Source organism: Antechinus flavipes, chromosome 4, assembly GCF_016432865.1.
Source record: "Antechinus flavipes isolate AdamAnt ecotype Samford, QLD, Australia chromosome 4, AdamAnt_v2, whole genome shotgun sequence".
NCBI classification, from domain to species: Eukaryota; Metazoa; Chordata; class Mammalia; order Dasyuromorphia; family Dasyuridae; genus Antechinus; species Antechinus flavipes.
Window position 1 is genome coordinate 219132440 of NC_067401.1, and position 19962 is coordinate 219152401.

Consider the following 19962-nt stretch of genomic DNA (forward strand, 5'->3'; position numbering starts at 1 on the left):
TTAAAATCATCTTGGATTTGCTACCAAACCAAGCCTAAATTACACTAAATATAAGTTGTTATTTTTAATAAAGTGATTTTACCTGAATGTAAAAATTTGTGAAGAGGGTAATCAATGAAATCATGTAGCCAATTTGAAAGTACAACCAGCCCAGAGGGAATGCACAAGGCCACACCACACCACAGCTAGTCTGAATGATTGTCAACACAAACTGCAGCTGTTGAGAAAAGAAAAAAAAAAGGAGAGAATTAGCATCATAACATGATTTGGTATATACATGAGAGTTGTTTCTATGGGTCTCTAGATGACAATAAAAAGTCTTTCTGAAATCCACTGACAAATGGAGCAAACCACTCTGTGACTTTGTAACTTAGGAGGATATGTAAGTTTCTTCAGGGTAGGGGTTATATTTCATTAGGAATCTATGTATCCTCAGCTGATAGTTTTAACAGCAAGAATAGTAGAAATAAAAAAACTAACATTTATATGGAGGATTGCAGAGTGGCAGACACGTATATATGTATGTCTCTATATAAACACACAAACAAATAATCTCATTTGATTTTCATAACAACTCTATGAAGTAGGTATTTTTAGTTTATAGTAGGAAAGTAATAAATGTTTCCTGAATTGAGTACATAATTGTAGGTTTGGGTTTTTTTTTTTTTTAAGGAAAAAGAAAGGGTATGAATGTGATCCAGAATTGAAAGATGTGCTATATAGCAGGAAATGTGAAAAACAGGTAATAGAATGTTTCTTATTTCTCATGTGTATATATTTCTTTTGGGAAAAGGCACCCTCTGGTTCGAAGATTTGATGGGGAGGGAAATTAAGCTAAATCTAAGTACTACTTCTGATAAATAAAACAAAGGCAAATCACATGGAACAGCTCTTAGAAAAAGTTAAAATGTTGGAAACACTGATTTGCTGCTATAGACAGCCTCTATCAAATTAATAATGGTGTAGGAGTGCAGACCACTGCTTGAGATTTGATAAGAGGTTGTTTTGCTGAAGACTAATTTTAAAAATAATATACAAGTGAATCCACTATGAATAGCCCTGAACTTTAAAAGGAAATTAAGGGGGGAGAGGAGGCAGCTAGGTACCAGAGTAGATAGAGCACCATTCCTGAAATCAGGAGGACCTGAGTTCAAATTTGACCTCAGACACTTAATACTTCCTAGCTGTGTAATCCTGGGCAAGTCATTTACCCCTAATCGCCTCAGTAAAAAAAAGAAAAAAGAAAAGAGAAAAGAAAAGAAAATTAGGGGCAGGCCTTTCTTGCTCCCAACAATAAAGAGCCTCAATAGATCCATTTCTCTATAGATCATTGGGATTCTGTAAACCTGAGAGCTAGTTATTCTGATCTCTGTTCTGCTGGGTGATACTGCACAAATAAATCTATTTTTATCCTTTAGGTGATCAAACATAAAAAACAAGCACTAATAAAGAACCAACTGAACTTTGTGCCAGACATTGAGAATACAATGACAAAAGCTGCCTGCCCTCAAGAAGCTTACTTCTTTTGGGAAAGATAACATGTTACATAAATGTATCTAAAATACAAACAAAATAATTTGGGAGAGGGAGAGGTACTAATATCTGGGGGTCTCACATCAGAAGTGCTTTCCCCTCACATATTTTATATTTCCTTGCACACAAATTATTTCCCCTCAGTCCTTGAGGGCAGAAATTGTAACCATTTTTTGTCTTTGTAATTCAAATAATGCCCAACATACAGTAGGTGCTGTAAGCAATAGAAAATAATTGAGAAATGAAGGAGGCCTATGATGAAGACCTACTCTGAATAAAAATTCTATCTAAGAAAATTCTTTTAACAATGACAGATTTATTTGGAGAGCTCTGTATTAGCTTTGTTTATTTAAAGTACATTGCTATTGTTTTTTCTTGTTTCATCTCCAGGGCAGCATTTGTAATATTACAAATAGCTATCAATGGTGCATACTTTCCCTTTTTTACACTGTCGGGTTACTTGAGGTCAAGAATATCATTTAAAGTAGAATATATACAAAGTGAACACAAGTCTTTTTTTTCTCCCACACTAACAGTTAAAGGGATCAGGAAAGACCTCGTATTAGGAAAGAAGTGGTCCCAAGTTGAATTCTGAAGGAGGCTGGGATCCTAAAGGGAGGAGTACAATCCAGTCATGAGAAAGTACATGCAGGCCAGAGCAAGGAGATAAAAGAAGGAATGTCAGGTATAGGAAAGAATGAACAGGTACATTTGGCTGGAACGTAGAGTGCTTGAGGAGTGCCAGTCACATACGATAAGCCTGAGAAGGTATGCTAGAGCCAGATGGGGAAAAGGATTGAAGACTACTGGAAGTTTCTAAAGGTCACACACTTCTTTTCTCCCCGCTTCTTAAACACTCAGACTCTCAGACATTTAACCACTCCAGATATCACACAGCTAACCACTACTTAGAAGGGATGTAGCTCCTGAAAGTGGGATCTGCTCATAAGCTACTTCAATAATATAGTTACCATCAATTTAATGGGGGTCTAAAGCACCCAGGATGATGATGAGCACTGGGAAATTCTTTGTGGAAGGCAGCAATTGAGCGCTAACAGATACTTGGAGGGTTTTATTATGTTATTGACTTTGGCAGCAGGTCAGTCTTTCAACAAAGGCCTGCTCTACCCAACACCACACCCTTGCATGTCATGAGGCCCTCTAAAAAGATGCTTGCTGACTGAAGAGCCGTTCGCTCTCCTGCTTTAGGCTGAGCAGAGAGCTCTCAGCTGCCCAACTCCTAAGAGATGTTCTGAAATGTGGGCCTTCCTTCAGTCTCTGCACAGGCACGGAGAGTAGACAGGACCATACACTAAGAGTGGGAGAAGTCGGAGAGACCAACTCCTTTTACAGAGGAGGAAGCCGGACCTTGGATTTTGGCACCAAATGTGTGAACATCCCCTTCCCCACCAAGGCCACAGAAGAAGAGCAGCAAGACACCAACTAACTTCCACCTGGCTGTCAGTCACCTCCAGAAGCAGAAGCCAAAGTCACTCACCAGTTGGCCCTGAGTGATGTACTTCTTCCACCACAAATACGGGCGCATGGACGGGACAGCCGACAGACCGTAGTAAGAATACATGAGGACGTGAATAAAGCTGTTAAGAGTGGCACCAAAGTAAGCTGTAGAGAAAAGGGAAGGACGTGTCATCAGTTTTCTACAACACAGTTTTAAAAGTTCACAAAGCTAGGGAAACTTTAAAAACAACAGAAAATGGTTTCTTTTACTTTGAAAAGGGAGTAAATCTATTATTTACTCCCAGACAAGTGCCTTGTCTATCTCCCAGTATAAACACATCCCAAATGAGAACTCAGTTTCTTCTCCAACAGGCTATACCAGCTGGGTTGGGCCACTTCTCTGGCCCGATGTTCTCTAATGGGGTGCAGATGCCATAATCCAGGCCCTTTGTACTCTCTGCTACATCCCAAATAGCTCTAAGCTGTACCCCGAGGCTTGAGAAAAGACAGCAGATACTCACTGCTACTCTGCACGGTCATTGATTAAGATGCCCCAGAAATGGGCTGTCTTCTTTTTAAAGATGAGGATACCAAAACCTACAATAAGAGGCTCAGCAACTGGCCCCAGGTCAAGTTACAAAAGCTTACAAAACTTAGGAAATGGGCACAACCAAACTGGTAGAAAGGCAGGAGGCTGCTACACAGCAGGGAGCTCAGGTCTGGTCTTACTCCCAAGACATTTCAGGGTAAGTCACAAAGTCATCATGCTTCAGCCTCCTCATGAGTCAAATGGCAAGATTCATCTTTGCCAGCCCCTATACTTCACAGCATTTTTGAGAGAATCAAGAGTCATAACAGACAGAATTTTCTTTATTTTTTAAAATTTTGACAATATTTTATGTTTCCAATTACATGTGAAGACAGTTTTCAACATTCCCTGTTGCAAGATTGAGAGTTCTACATTTTTTTTTCTCCCTCCTCATACCTCTCCCCTCCCTAAGAGAGCAAACAATCTGATATAGGTTCTATCTGTATAATCATTTTAAACATATTTTCATGTTAGTCATGTGAAAGAAAAAATGAGAACAAAAGACAAAAACCATAAGAAAGAAAAAGCAAGTTCTCTCTCTGGATGGGGATGGCATTTTCTATCCCAAGTCTATTGGAACTGAACAGACAGCATTTCTTTGAAAAATCTGCAAGATGTTATTATTGCTATATTAGGGACTTAGAGCAGCTAAGTTATGTGCAAAAGCCAGCCTTGATGTAGTAGAAGTAATGATAAACTTAGGAGTTGAGAGACCTCAATTCTGGTCCCAACCTTGCTACTAACTAGATCAGTGATCTCAAAGTAGTATTAACAGCCAAAAGAGTTCTGGGCATGAAATTAGGAGACTTGGATTTCAATTCCAACTTAGATTCTCAATGGAAATTAAGTATTCTCTATGGGCAAATCAAGGTAACTTTTCAGAGTTTCAATGTCCTTAACTAAAAAATAGGGACATGTGGTCGCTTCCAGGGACTAGCTTTGCCAATTCTGAATTGCTGGAGAAATGCAAATGATCACCATCTCTCTGAACTCTAATAAGCAGAATTAATAAAGGGATAGCTCTATCAAAGAAGCTCTAATGTGGAGAGGAGAAAGCATGGGAAAGGCAATGAATGTGGAGTCAGAGGACCCAACTTCAATCCCAGTCCTGGTACTTAGTCCCGATGGAATAAATCTTTTAACCTTCTAGGTCTCAGTTTCCTTGTCTGTAAAAAGAAAGAGAGGGCCTAGGTGACCTTCAAGTCCCTTGAAGCTCTAAGGCAAGGGTTCTGCAAAAAAGGAAACCTAAAGAAACCAGCAGGACTGAATGGGCCAGAAGATATCCATTAAAACATCTGGAGTGTCTGTCAAGCAAGAATTTTAATTGAAGTCATTTGTTAAACTTTTTTATACATAATAAGATTCCTATCTAGAGGAATAACTGTTCTAGGCTAGAACTGGCTGAATTCAAAGGTGACATTTTAAAGAGTAAAAAATTGAAGCCCTCTCAGATGAAGGACAGCACAAGGCTCCCAAATCTGCTTCTTTACAAATCTTAAGAGATTTCATTTCCCATTTCCAAGTTTTGCCAAAACTATACACATGCTAATGGAAAATGAAATGGATTATATCAATATATGTGAGGAGGGTTTTCAAAAAACAACATATATAATAACAACAGAATTTACATGTAGTGCTTTAAGGTTTGCAAAGCACTTAACACATGGTATCTCATTGAATTCCCAAGATAATCCAGTGAGGCAGATGTTATTAATAGATTTTTACAGATGAGGAAACAGAGACTAGTAGAGATTACTAAATACCTGGGCCAGAATTTGAACTCATCTTGTCTACAAGTCCACAACTCTACCTACCATGCATGCTACCATGCTAACCTGGTATAAGGAATCTTAAATAAGTCTCACCCATGTCTTTTGTGTAACTTTTTTTTTAGAGTTCTCATGAGAACATGAGAATGTGTTTGCAGTTATGTGATGGAAAGCACAAAGAAAGGAAGGCCATTCTTTCTTGTTCATTAATCAATGAGTATCCTTTATTGCAAGCCTAAGTTTACCCCAGAAACCTGGCCGATTCCTTGAGTAAACAGTCTTCCTAAAGGAATGAACAAATATTCTCCTTGGTGGGCCCCTTGTGATGGAGCATCCTATACTTGGAAGATTGCTATATCTCAAGAGTCATGTCAAATGAGAATTCTTAGCATAGTGTCTTCTTGGTTCTCAGCTTATAAAAACCCCTTAGGAGAAAGGGACTTTTGAGGATTTGGCCTAGGAAGTCTTGTACAATCTTGCCTAGCAATGGCTCCTACTCAAGACTCTGAATAGTTATGACCATGAGTCCTCTCAGCCAAGGATGTTGGTGCTTCCTTGGAGTGGTGGTGATGCATGCTGTATGTTCTTTGTTAATAATGTATTACTTTTGTGCTGAGTTTCCTCTTTTCTTATGTCTTATTTAAAACATAGTTCTGAGCAGTAATAAACTTGTACCTACCCTCTTTTAAAACTATGCCTATTGAAATGTGAATTCTGAACCTAGATTAATCTTATATATATTTGACTTACTCAGGAGTTCAAAGATTTAAATTTAGAGGAGAAAGAATCTTAATGACTGTCTAAACATTCTTATTTAATATTCAGGGAAGTTAGGTGACATAAGCTCATAGGAGCACAGATTTAGGGGTAGAAAGGACCTTGGAGGACATCAAGTCCAATTACCTTATTTTGTAAATAGAGAAAATGAGGTCCAGTGACTTAGGCTCATATGATCTCAGATTTAATGGTGAAAAGTAGTAATTCTGAGAGACGAGAATTGAATCCAGGTCCTCTAACTTCAAATCTAGTGCTATTCCCTCTGTGCTAGTTGGTATACTCCTTTAAGAGAGTCCCAAATGCAGTTTAGGAAGGAAAGGAAATCCATCAAATCACCTTAAGGAAGATTTGAGGGGCTTAATGAGGGGGAAAAAGGAAAAAAAGTGGGGGAAAGAGGAAAAAAGTGGGGGAAGAGAAATAAGATATTCAAGAGATACTAGGCCAGCAGATACACAACTAATTAGTTGACATAGGGCAAGACTGGGCCTCTCATAAGTTCTACTGTCATCGTTCCCCCCATCTCTTAAATTTCCCGCCTTCTCCTACTTATCCCATTAGGCTAATGTGTCATATTAGCATAGACGCATTATTATGGAGAAGGGAAAAAAGTGTATATTTCAGTTTCACTCTTTTCCCCTAGGTTACACCAAAATGCACTAGGCAGAAGAAGACATCAAAATCCAAAGTCTCGAGTCACATAGTCTCCACTCAGTGCCCCAAGACTCAACCTGCCATCTTTTAACATGTATCTGATGAAGTCCCTTCAGTCTAAATGATACTTACAGTGACCACAGGGCACCCAGTTCATGACAAACCACCAGATATTCAGCATCGAGGCATGGTGATAAACATGCAGGACGGTGATCTGATGGTTATTCTTTCGTAAAATAAAGAAGAAGGTGTCCATAAACTCAATGAGTTTGGAGAAGTAGTACCACCAGAGGACCCGGATGATCTAATAGGAATAATAATAACAAAAATTATAATCAACAATTCTCATTTATATAGATCTTTCGACGTTTGTGAAGTGCTTTACATATATTAACTCACGATCTTCACAACTAATCTTGAGAGGTAGGTGTTATTATCATCTTTCATTTCACAGATAAGGAACTAAGGTAGGTAGAGGTTAAATGACTTGCCAACTGATAACTGTTTGAGGCTTGATTTGAACTCAGGTCTACCTGACTCTGGGAATCTGGTCAGTTGAGAAGAGTGCTGGATCTGGAGTCAGGAAGTGTCTTTCAGACACTTACTAGCTGTATGACTGCAAACCCTTTAAGCCTGTATGCCTCAGTTTCCTCATCTGTAAAATGAGCTGGAGAAGAAAACCATAAATGAGGTCATAGTTAACTGAAAACTATCAAAGAGCAACAAAACCTACTGATTCGGGTTCTAGGCTCTAATCACCCCCAACTCCAGGAGAAAAAAGAGGAGAAAATGATTGCCTGGTGGTGACTGGGGGTGTTTTTCCAATGTTGTCCTGCATACAGGGTATCTCAAAAGTCCTAGTGCAGTTTTAAGTTAAAGCTTATGACTTTTGGGACACCTTGAATTTCTTAGCTTAGTTTTAGCTTTGAATTTTTGGCTTAAAACCACACTAGTACTTTTGGGACATCCCCAATTTATTTTAATTCCCCAAAGAATCCTATAGAGTGTCTATTAACATCTAGCAAAGACACAAAAGAGTTCAATATATTTTACTGTGGCCTTAAAGCCTGTACTGGGAGTTTAGAGGAGAGGAACAATTTCAAAATTATAGGAGTAAGGTGACCTGTCTTAACTGATATTCATGTGAAAGGGAGTTAACCATCAGTTCATTGTGAATTAACAAAGTGTGATACAGCTGCTAAAACCAAACCAAACCATCCAATAAGAGCCCAATGTTCTGATGGTTCCATTGTTCTCTGCACTGAATAAATATCTTAAGATCACATAGGGAAGGAACCTCAAAAGCCACCTCAGAACACCCTCTCATTCCAAAGATGCAGAGAAAATAAGTGATTTGCTTACAGTCACACAGATAATCTACAAGCGGTATAGTTGGGATTTGAATTTGGGTTCTTTGAGGCCAAATTTAGTGCTTTTTCATTGTATCAGTGGTTCCCAAAATGTAGACAGCAGACTTCTGGGAAAGGGGTAGTGGCTCCCAAAACACTTCCAGGAAGTCTCTAAGATCAAAATTTTCATAATAATATTAAAATTATTTGACTATTAAAATATGCTTCCCTTTTTCAACCATATGTCTGCGGGAGGCCAGATTACCTTTATATACTTCAACCAAAATAATGTTGCAATAGGTTGAATGCAAAAGCTGATGAAAATCCAGCTGTTTTTTATTATGCCAGGCTTTAAAGAAATTTACAAAACTATGTAAAACGATGCTATTCTTGTTTGTTTTTGCCTTTAAAAAGTTTTTCATTTTAAAAATGTTTATTATTTTTAAATGAATCAATAAATGTTTTAAAATTATGCTTCTTTTTGGGGGAAGAAAAAAAAGTTCGAATTATTTCAGCCATCCCCAAAGTACATTGCATTGCCTTATGTGGTATTGAGTTCCCTATGCTTTACACTATTCCAGCAAAGGTTGAACAGAATTACTATTCTGTAGGAGAGGAGAGGAATTCTTGTATTGGGTAAGAGGAAGGGGGGGATTGGACTAGATAAATTTCAGGGATTTTAAAGAGGTAAAATCACTTCCAAAGTTGAAGTTCTTGCCACAGAGTAAGTTCTCCAGTGCTTATAACGTTAAGGACACAGCAGAAAAAGTAAGAAATGATTATGGGGAAGAGATTTAAATGGGGACCACAATATCTATTAATAACTGCAAAGTACGAATCTTTAAATTCCCTATGAAAGCACTTGTATCAAAAAAAAGCCTCATTTGATTTCATATCGAGGCAAAGAAAAAGGGAGACCTGATTTTCCATTTTGAGGAGTTTGTAGAACAAGAGATTGATCAAACAGAAAACAAAGGTATGGATGCCTATTCTGAACTTGGAACTGATTTCTTTTAAGAGGAAGGGGGTATCCCCAGAAGACTATCAAATAAAGTTCTAACTCTTCTGCATAACACTTAAAACCTCCCACAATTTGATTCCAACTTAACTTTCTAGTAGATTTCTGTTTTGAATGTCTCCTTCTCCAGCTCAAACTCTTCTAGTCTAACTCATCTTTCAATCAATAAGCATTTATTAAGTGCTTATTACATACATACCACATACTGTGCTAGGACAAAAATATCCAAAGAAAGAAACAGTCCCTTCCCTCTAAGAGATTACCCTCTCTGAAGAGAGATAGAATATAAAAAGTAAAATAAAATAAAACCCCAAACAGTTCAAATGCCATTTCTTCCATAAAGCCTTAGAAAATATTTATGGACTCATCACATTCTACCTTATTGTATGAGGCTATTTCCACTTATCTCATCCTTACTAAGATTATAAGCTTCTTGTGGACAAGCACAGGATCTTATTTACCTTTGTGTTCCCTCCCATGACTCTCTATGCAGTACTGCTCAACAATCCACCCCTGTGATTTCACTAGTGTAAGAAATTCTTCCCAAGGAAGAAATTCTCTTGGCTAATATAGGCTGATCCATGACTAGCTTAGAGAAATGGCCAGGGCACTAAATAGTTTAGGAACTTGCCAACAATCTCAAAGCCAACAGTCTGACTCTAAGGTCAGCTTTCTCTCTGCTAGAAAAACAAATTATCAGAGTAATCAATCAATCAGCCAGTATTTATTAAATAACCACTCTGTTCCAAGCATGGTGCTAGGCCTCTGGAGACTTTTTTTAAAAAAGGGAATCAGTCCCTATATAGCCTTAAGAAGCAGAATATATTCTATTGGAATCTTGGCATCATTCCACTCACCACTATTAATCACCCCAATTCAATGTCAATTTACTCAAAAAGCATTTAGTAAGTGCTTAAAGAGTACAGTGAACAGAGTGCCAGGCTTGGAAATGGAAACACCAATTCAAATTTGACCTCAGACATTTGTGCAATCGTGGGTAAGTTACTTCACCCTGTTTGTCTCAGTTTCCTCATCTGTAAAATGAGCTGGAGAAGGAAATGGAAAACTATTCCAGTATCTTTGTCAAAAAAAAAAAAAAAAAAAAAATCCCAAAGACATGACCAAAAAAAACCCCACAAACAAAAACACAAAAACAAAAACAAAAACAAAAAAAAACAAAACAACAGCCCCTATACTAAAGAAGTTCACAATCTAAATGTATACACAAGATATTTATAGCAGAAACAGGAAATCTCAGAAGGAAGGCACTATCAAAGGAAGACGATAGGGTAGAATAGGTGGGGATGGATCAGGAAAGGCCTCCTGCTAAGGTGGGATTTTCATAGTGCTTTGAATTAAAAGGTTAAAAACAAAAAAATGATAAATTACCTTCATGTCTGCTTCTCCTCCACTCCTGGTGTCCTGACAGAAGAAATTGTATTCTCCTTCCCATACTCCTGTAACTAACTAAAAAACAAACAGACAGACCATTAGCTTATGAGTAAAAATATAGTGACACTTTTATATAAATGCTTTAAGATTTGCAAACACTTTACAAACATGATCTCAATCAACATCACAATACCCCTGTGAGATTGGTGCTGGAGATCTTATTATTCCTGATTCATAGATCTGAGGTTCACCAGGGAAATTGCACTCCACAGATTTCAAAAACCATCCCACCATGGGGGAATGCACAATGCCAGGGCATGAATCACAATTAAACCAGAGCCTGACTTTATTATATTCTAGCTAAGGTTTTTTGGCTGACCTTATCTCTACTAGTCAATAGTTACCATTTATTTAGTGATTATTACTTGTGCTAGCAATACAAAGGGTGGCAAAAGACAGTGCTTACTCTCAAGGAGCTTCATAATCTAAGGTGGGACCAGTATGAAAACAACTATGTACAAAGAAAGATATCTACAGGATAAATTGGAGAGAATCAACAGAAGGAAGGTACTTGCGTTAAGGGGGATCAGGAAAGGGCAAAATCTTATTTCCTTCTTTATGTCTCCTGAATTGCCTTTCACATAGTAGTGCACAGTGCTCTATAGTTATGGTTTTTACTAGTGCAGAAAGAGTTCCTCAATGAGAAATGCCTTTTGCTAATGTAGCTTGGTCTAAAACTAAGATCTTTCAAGTTGCCTAGGTCACTGAGAACTTAAGGGGCAACTAAGGATATGCTACAAGCTCAAAGATGGTATTTTCACGTAAATTGTTTTACAAGAACTTAAAATTAGCTGATTTTAGCTCTTTGATCCCCTTCTTGTTTGACATCTGTGCTGTAAAGGAGTAGCCAGAATTAATTAGCATGGCTGTATGATCCAAGATTATAATTAAAAAAAAAAAAAAAAAAGCATTATGGTGTTGTAGGAAGACTAGAGAACCTAGAGGCATAAAACATTAATTCTTGACCCAATTCTGCCCCTAATTAGTTTGGGTCCATTATTTGACTTTTCCAGGTCTCAATTTCCTCCACTATAAATTAAGAGTTGAAATGGGCATGGGTTTTAAGACTGTAATGGTAGTAGTGATGGTATTAGTAGTAATAGAAGAGGTAGTCATGACACCGAGCATTTATATAGGGTTTATGGTTTGCAAAGAGCTTTATTTATGTCATCTTATTTAATCTGCACAAACACTTAGGGAAGTAGAAGCTATTATTTATTAGCATCATTTTATAGATGGCAAAGGCAAGAGAAGCAGATAGAGAGTTGTTCAGTGGGAATAAACTTCAATTTGAACTTCCTGAAAGGTTTCACAGCTGTTATCCACTGCCATCATCTAGATGTCTATAGGTTCTGTGATAAAGTAGAAATTGAGATAAAGTGAATACAAGATTGGGCAGCTAGGTGGCACACAGAAGTCAAGAAGACTTATCTTTCCGAGTTCAAATCAGGCCTCAGACACTTTAGTAGCTGGGTGATTTTGGGAAAGTCACTCAACCCAGTTTACCTTAGTTTGCTAAATTCTTTGTCAAGAAAACCCCAAATGGGATATGACCGAAACAAGAAGAAGAATACAAGCTATGTGGAGTAGGATCTGGAAATTTCACTTGCACTATAAATCTGCTTTATTAGAAACAAAATAAAATCCTTAGTGGAATTTGAAAAGAAAAAAAAAAAAAAAGACAAGTCAGAGAGTAAAAAGATGTCTGGTAGAGGAAGATAATCAGGATAATTGTAAAGTTCTTTGAAAGTAAAAAAGAAATGTGAATCTCCTCCCAAAGGAGGAGCTGGGTGTTCTTAGGAGGACCCAGTTATTCATTCTCCAAGGTACAACCAAGGAACGATCAAGTGAGAGATTGTCCAATAGTAGTTAGAGGAGGAAGATGAGAGCAATTAAGGGGTGACTGAAATTTTCTTTTTAGACCAGAAAATAATAGAGAGGACTCTTTTCTTCCTAAGGCATGTAACCCAAGATGTAAATAGGGAACTTCCCAAGGTTTGTCAAAACAGATGAGGACTCTCAATTTCTGGTGATGCTGCTAGAGTTGGCTTGAGCCAGAAACTCATGATCAGAGGGACTGATTTTTCCTTTTTGCTGCTCATTGAAAGGATACAGAACAGAAAAATTGCTTTGGAAAGTAAGCAGTTGTCTAAGAAGGTAGTGTCTGAGAATAGGACTCAATTTCTGGACAAGTTTAGGGATGAAATTTAGGATGAAAGGTAGTCTAACAAAGGCTGATAAGAAAGTGCTTGCTTGAGGTCTTGCAAACCTAATCAAAAAGAGTTAAAATAAAAAATTTAAAAAATAAGATAAAAGGTTGGGAAATGATAACATTACTAATAGTTTTAATATGGTGTTTACACTGTGCTAAATGCTTATTACAATTATTAATCTTTGATCCTTACAACAATCCTGGAAAATAAGTACTTTACAAATTCCATTTTATAGATGAAGAAACTGAGGCAAAGTTAAGTGACTTGCCCAGGGTCACACAGCTAAGTATTTAAGGTGAATTTGAATTTAGGTCTTCCACAGCTCTATCCACTATACCAGCTGCCTCCAAAGGAGAAAAACTGCTTTTCCTCCCCTCTACCCCCCACAAGCTTATATACCCCAAAGGATACTTCAATAAAGAACAATACCACTATGTGAGATACATATAAGTTCAGAAGGGACAAAACACACAAAAGAAAGTGGTAATAAAGACCTCAATATGGCTATGCTCAGTTTATGCAAGAAGATTAATCCTAATGCATGGATATATTTTACCTTAAACGTCTCAATGAAAACTAATGACTGTAGATGGATAATCCATATTCAGAACAAACAAGTAAGGTTAAAAAAAACAGACAGGGGTAATGTCTGCTATGCTAGGGGTAAGGCAATGATAACTGAGAAAGTGGAGGTGCTTTTTTTTTTTTTTGCTGATGACAAAAATAGCAAATAGGAAGCCCACTCGATAAAAATTTTATTAAGCAATTAGTATATCGTTATCTAAGATTAAGAAAATATTAAGAAAGTATCTAGTTGTCCCTGTTGAATTCTAACTATCTGGCCCAGCTGAATTATAGGGTTTAAAAGAAAATGGTAGATGTGAGATTGATGGTGGAGCCACGTTTACAAGGCATCCCCCCAAAATCCTGGAGAGCAGGAGAGGCACCATTATTCACTGAATAAATTCACTAAACAAAGGGCTTGATTTAGTTTGGTTTTATTTTAAGGAAATGAAACAGAGCCTGCAAATTATAGTATTAATTCAAATAGTACACCAACACTATTGCTTAACATTTGTACTTGTCCTACTTTTCCAAGTAACATTAGCTACTATGAATTTCCCACAAAGAAAAGCTGTTTTCTGTGAGGCAAGTCAAGGGTTTCCTTTGCCAGTAGAGACAACAAATTGCCTAGGAAATGCTGAAAACTAGCCTAGATCATTAGGCAAACCAATTAGGGAAGTTGCCACCAAGATATCTAACTTCTAGCTTCAAGTTAGGAACTGTTTTCTTGTTCAGAAAGTTTGTTTCCATCCCAAAAGGTGAACCATGAAATACTTAATGGTAGATAAAATTAGGCATATAAGTGTGTATCCCCACACACACACACACCACAGACTTATGGCGAGAGAGACAGACCTTTGGAGGTCATCTGGTTCAGCTCCTTCATTTTCTAACAAAAAAAATTTTTTTTAACAAAGGCAGTGGTCCAGACTAGCCCTGGACCTCCACCAGGGTGACATCTGGGAAGAAGGCTTTCCTGACCCTCTGGACTCCCCTTTCTCAGATTACCTAGATTCTACTTACAATTCAGGATTTGGCCATTGGCCTTGGTGGCTCTGGAGAAGAGAGAGCGGGGCAGGTGCCCTTGCCCAGCCCTCTCTTGCTTTAATCCAACTCCCTCACAGGGCATGGCTCCCTGCTGACACGGTCCTCTTTGAGAAGAACGGACAAACAGCCCATGAGCTGCACCACTGGGGACCTAACTGGAACTGGCTAGTTGGGTGACACAGTTCCTTTTCTTTTCTTTCTTTCCCTCTGGTTCACATAAGGTGTTATACCCTTCCTTGAAGAGATTTTCCACAAAGGAATATAAATTTTGATTTCTGTAATCTAGCAAGTTATCTTGGGGTTTAAAGGCTAGAACTATCCCTTAAACCCAAATCACTCTGGCTCTCATTGACTATAATAGGTCCCAGGTCAAGCCCCATGTGGGTCACAGTTTGAGCCCAGATTGGCTCAGAGTGAATGTAAACAGTTCCCATTTCTGTCAGGGCCAGAAACCCTGAGGGTCTCTTCCCCTCCCAGATGTTTGTTTTCTGATTTGAAAGAGACCATTCCCTGTCTCATTTCTTCCCTATTCTTAATCATTACACTGAGAGCTATTGAAGACTTTAGCTTAAAAAGGCCAAGATCTCCCACTGCATCAGGGCCATTTCCAGCTGTCCTGAAGTAAGGCTACCCTCACCTCACTTAAATCCAATTCACTGCCTGCAATAAGGTCTTCTTTTAGAAGGACAAACAATAACAGATTTTGCTTACTCTGTACATGCTCCAAAAGTATTTGTACCAGGTGCTAATGTGAACTGAATAAGCAGATTAAGTAAGGGAGAAGACAGTGGGATGACTCAGTGGGCTTGGAGTCAAGAGAGAGAATTCAAATCCAGCCTCAAGACACTAGCTGTGTGACCTTAGTAAGTCACTTAACTTGTTTGCCTTAATCCACCAGAGAAGGAAATAGCAAACCACTCCACTACCTTTGCCAAGAAAACCTCACAGATAATATGGTCTACAGGTCAGCAAGAGTGGCAGAACGGTTCTCACAGCAAGAGTTGCTGAAGTAAAAGAAATGCAATAAGGTGGTCCAAATTCAGACTATCTTTTTAGCTTCTTTAAGAGTAAATATAAATATGGCCTTACTTTGCCGGATGGGCAGTCTGGATTTGGTGCCATAATTTCTCACCTTCCTCAGAATGTGGAAAGATTCTATAATCTTGGTTTTTCAGGGAGTAAAATTAAAACATCATTGTGCTCCCAAAACAGGTAAAACAGCTCTCCCATTATTCCATGTTATTTCTCAGGGCTGCAGAACTGACTCCAAAAATAAATGAAGGAATGAATACATAAATCCAGTAATTGTTATTCTGTTCCTTCCAATAAACTAAGATATTTTTCATCCATGTCAATATGTATCAATCTCATCAAAGCAGAGTGTTTTAATTGGTACCAGTGGACGTGATGAACCTATAATTAAACCTGACATACAGCTCTTCTGCTGTGATGTGTCAAATTAAATCACCAAGGCACCAATCAGTTTGGTGCATCCTGGCATTTAGAGGACAAAGATTGCACCCCCTGACAACAGCTGCCTGTGACCAGTCTGACGATCAGAACTGAACCTTGTCATTTGAACATCTGCTACAGTGAGATCTAGGCATTTTGAAGCTAACATTTCATTTCTCCACAAATGAAGTCATTGGGTATTTGGATATTCATTCTGTCTTAAGATTCTTTTCTTGGCATTTGGACAAATCAAATGGATCTTTCAAGCTCAAGAGCTACAGACACTTAAAAAAAAATACATAGAACTTCTTGGAATGCTACCAAAAAACCCAATCAAACAAAAACATCTTAGGAAGCAAGGTCATTTTAAGAATGCAGAGTGATAGAGGTGAAAAAACATTGTAGGACAAAGTTTTTCAGCCCCATCACCACTGCTACTAAGGACTGAATGAGCAGACAAAATTTTGCCTGTGGCGCCTCTAGTTCCAGAGACTTATAAGACAGACAAAGCAGGACCTAAAGAGAACCATGAGTGAGAGGAAGAAATGTAATGACAGGGATAAAGAGCTAGCAAACTACCAGATATTGTTCCATTTCCTGGTTCCCAGAAAGGCAGAATTTAGAAGGGATCTTAGCTAAACCCCCTCCTCCCATTTTACAGATGAGGAAATCAAGATATAGGGAGAGGAAGGCATTTGCAAATAAATAAGAGAGAGACTACTAATGGCAGGCCAGGAAAGATAATCCAGGTCTCTTGACCATACAAGTCTGGATCTGAGTAGTCTTCCTACTACTTCAGTTTCAAAGTGAAATTCAGATATTCATCATCTTGACTTGTTTGGACAGACCTAGAGTTGACCTCCGCTTTTTCTGTAAAACAGGGCCTTAACTCCTCACAAACATCTTTGCCCATGCTGCCTAATACCAGCAGAAGTGCCAGGGGCCAATAACTTCAGTAGAAATCTTGTTTGGGGCTGCTTATCAGTCACAGCAAATCACTGATACAAATTTTCCTTTAAAGCAAACTTTGGTGGCATCATTGAAGAATAAGTCCAGATGTGGTATGAGGTTTTGGATCACAACTATAACTTGATCAAGGCATACAAGGATGTCTGCTAACGTACTTTTGGACCAGTGGCCAAATGGAAGGCTTATTTTCTGTTACCAGGAACTCATAATTGAAAGTGATTTCAGCTAGGTCGCCAGGCCTGGTTTTGGATGTGAGAAGCCTTTAGAACCAGGCACAGAGAAACAAGTATGCTAGGCCCAATATAAATCAGGAATATGTGGCATTTTGATATATAACCAAAGTTCAGGTTGCAATATTAGGGTCTTTCCTTTTGGGGGCCTCCTAATTTCCTGAGTTTTTTTAAATTACCAGTGAACAGTTCTTAGGGCTTCCTTGCCTACTGAGAATCTGAAGCAGCATTCACTTCAGTTGCCCTTAAAAGCATTCCTCTTCAAAAAAACAAGAGAGGACCCTGTCTACCTATTCTCTCTTTCTTTCAAAGTAACAAAGATAAGGAAGTGACTGAAAGGGATCCTGTCTTTTTCTTTCATCTTTCAAAGTAACATAGATAAGTTTGATAAAATTGAGAGTTTAGAGATGCTCTTCAAGCTCTCTCAATAGCAAAAAAAAAAAAAAAAACATTAGATGTCTACATGTGGCAGGCACTATGCTAAGCACTGAGGGTACGAAAGAGGCAAAAGACAGTGCTGGCCCTCAAGAAGCTTATAATATAATGGTGGAGACAACGTGCAAACAAACATAAAGTAAGCTACATGCAAAATAATTAGGAAAGAAATGAGGAAAAAACTGCTAGATATAAGAGACCATAAAAGGATTTTAGCTTGGACTTCAAGGAAACCAAGGAAGTCAATGGGTGAAGTTGAAGCCTGGGAGACAGGAAATGCCCCAGAGTGGAAAGATGGAATGTCTTGTACATGGACAGCCAGGAAGCCTGTACCACTGGACTGGAGAGTACTTGGCAGGGAATAAGAATTAAGAAGATTGTAAAGATAGTAGGAAGACTAACATCAAATCTAAGACTGTGAAATATATATATTTAGACGCTGACCCTCGTCTTTCTGATAAAACCTTTTCTCCTTACTCAAACTCAGGAGTGTGATGTACTCATTTAGCTTTCCTACTTTTCTGTCAAAAATCTCTTTAAAAAGAAATTGGAGGAAGAGGGGGAGAAGAACCCCAACTTCATTAATTACAATGAGTTATTTTTTTAAAATGCTAAGACTAATCTTGCTGGACTTTCAAGGTAAAGGAATGAAGATTAAGGACATAAGTTGGTATCATAAAGGACAAGATTTAGAGCTAGAAGGGAACTTAGAGTTCATCTAGTCTAACACCTTTATTTTATAAATGAGTAATCTGAAATTAAGTGACTGGCCTATGGTCATATTTATTGAATGACAGCAGAATTTGAACCAAGGTCTTCTGACTTCCAATTTGGTACCTTTTCTACAAGATCACACCATCTCTGAAGAGCCTTTACCAGACATAATACTATCCCCTGACCTTAAAAACCTTTCTGTACCTTCTGTTACCACATCTTTTAAATGAGAAATAAGAGTCTGTCAAAAAGCATAACAAATATATTTTTCAAAAATATAATTTTTTGTTAAACAGAGGTACTGTAGTGTGATCAAAGAGCAATGGATTTTGAATACCAAGTTGTTACCCTAGCTATGTAACTATTTGTGGGTTTTTCAGTTCCTTTGGAATTGGACTAAGTAATCTTTTTTTATATTTATATTTTAATATTATTTTATTTTTTCAAATGCATAAGTTTTCAACATTCACTTCTGCAAAACTTTTGTGTTCCAAATTTTTCTCCTTCTTCTCCCCTGTTCCTCTCTTCCCTAAGACAGCAAGAATCTGATATAGGTTAAACATGTGCAATTCTTTTAAACATATTTCCACATTCCTCATGTTATGCAAGAAAAATCAGATCAAAAGGGAAAAAAGTTCCATTCTGTTTGCATCCACCTCATCTGTCATGGTGAGTAACAAGACATAACTACCCTGGTAGTACTGGAGTAACTTCCTATTTTACTGAGTCTCAGGATTCCAAACTAATAATTAAGGACAAGGGACATGTCAAAGTGAGAAACTTCTTTACCAGTTTGGACTAAGTAATCTTTAAGGTTCCTTGGACTTTTAAATCTATATTCCTATGAAATCAGATAATCAAAAAGTTGAGAAAGAAGACTAGATCACTAGGACCCACCCATACCTGAACTGGAATTCTTCTACAACATGTTCAACTCAAAGCCATGCACTCTTTGCAACACATAAGAGTTGCCTGAGTAGCTGCCTTTCAGAGAGTCTGGAGAACAAATGGAACTGTGATAAATTGGGTATGTTTGGATGTGTTTCTGCCATAGCAAAGAAATCAGTGATATATGCAAGAAATGCATCATATGCCAAATACTTTAAATACATGCAATTTTGAATTTCCTGAAATTGCTATAGCTATTTTAAGAACATCAAAAGGAAAGGCCAGAAAACCAACAAGTCAATTTAGAGAGCAATGAGCTTCCGAAGCTACTGCTATTCAATTTTATCATGATACCTTTCAAAATGTGCAATAAAAAGGATAGTCTGTCAGCTTGGTCCAAAAGAGCTTTTGTGCAAGTACTAATGGGATACTATTAATATCCCTGTATGTGCTCGAGAGTTCAGAGAACACAGGCCAATGAGCTCATTAAATATGTATACCATATCAAATGTTCCAATTATTTTCATATTTTACAATAAATAAAATCACCTCACAAATCTTCAAAAAAGCTACAAAAGAATGTCATTTGATTTAACTATATATACACAGATGCTCAAAGCTTTCCATTTAAAATTTTAGCATTTATGAATTTTTGACATTTTGGGAGGCGAAAAATCATATTTTCTTCTGGAAAAAATACAAACCCCATTTGCTTGGCAATTGCAGCCCCCACATTTTTTAATCTTGCAGCCAAACAGACTTACTTGCCATTTCCCATGCAAATATTTCCATTTTCTACTTTTGTGCTTTTGCAAGGGCTACCCCTTCACCCCCCAAATCTGTAATGTTCTTTC

At 37.8% G+C, this 19962-nt stretch overlaps 1 protein-coding gene across 3 annotated transcripts in view; it reads right to left on the reverse strand.

Moving 5' to 3' along the window:
* Positions 1–19962, reverse strand: part of ELOVL5 (ELOVL fatty acid elongase 5) — a 113251-nt gene that overhangs the window by 15871 nt on the left and 77418 nt on the right. For all 3 annotated transcript variants that reach the window (XR_007953555.1, XR_007953554.1, XM_051997160.1), the window contains exons 4-7: positions 10534–10611; positions 6910–7081; positions 3032–3156; positions 83–217 (exon numbers count right to left, since the gene is read on the reverse strand). Coding sequence is in view for 1 of the 3 variants with exons in the window: in XM_051997160.1 (XP_051853120.1) it covers positions 83–217; positions 3032–3156; positions 6910–7081; positions 10534–10611 (510 nt within the window). In the remaining 2 variants the exon portion in view is untranslated. The remainder of the gene's footprint in view (positions 1–82; positions 218–3031; positions 3157–6909; positions 7082–10533; positions 10612–19962) is intronic.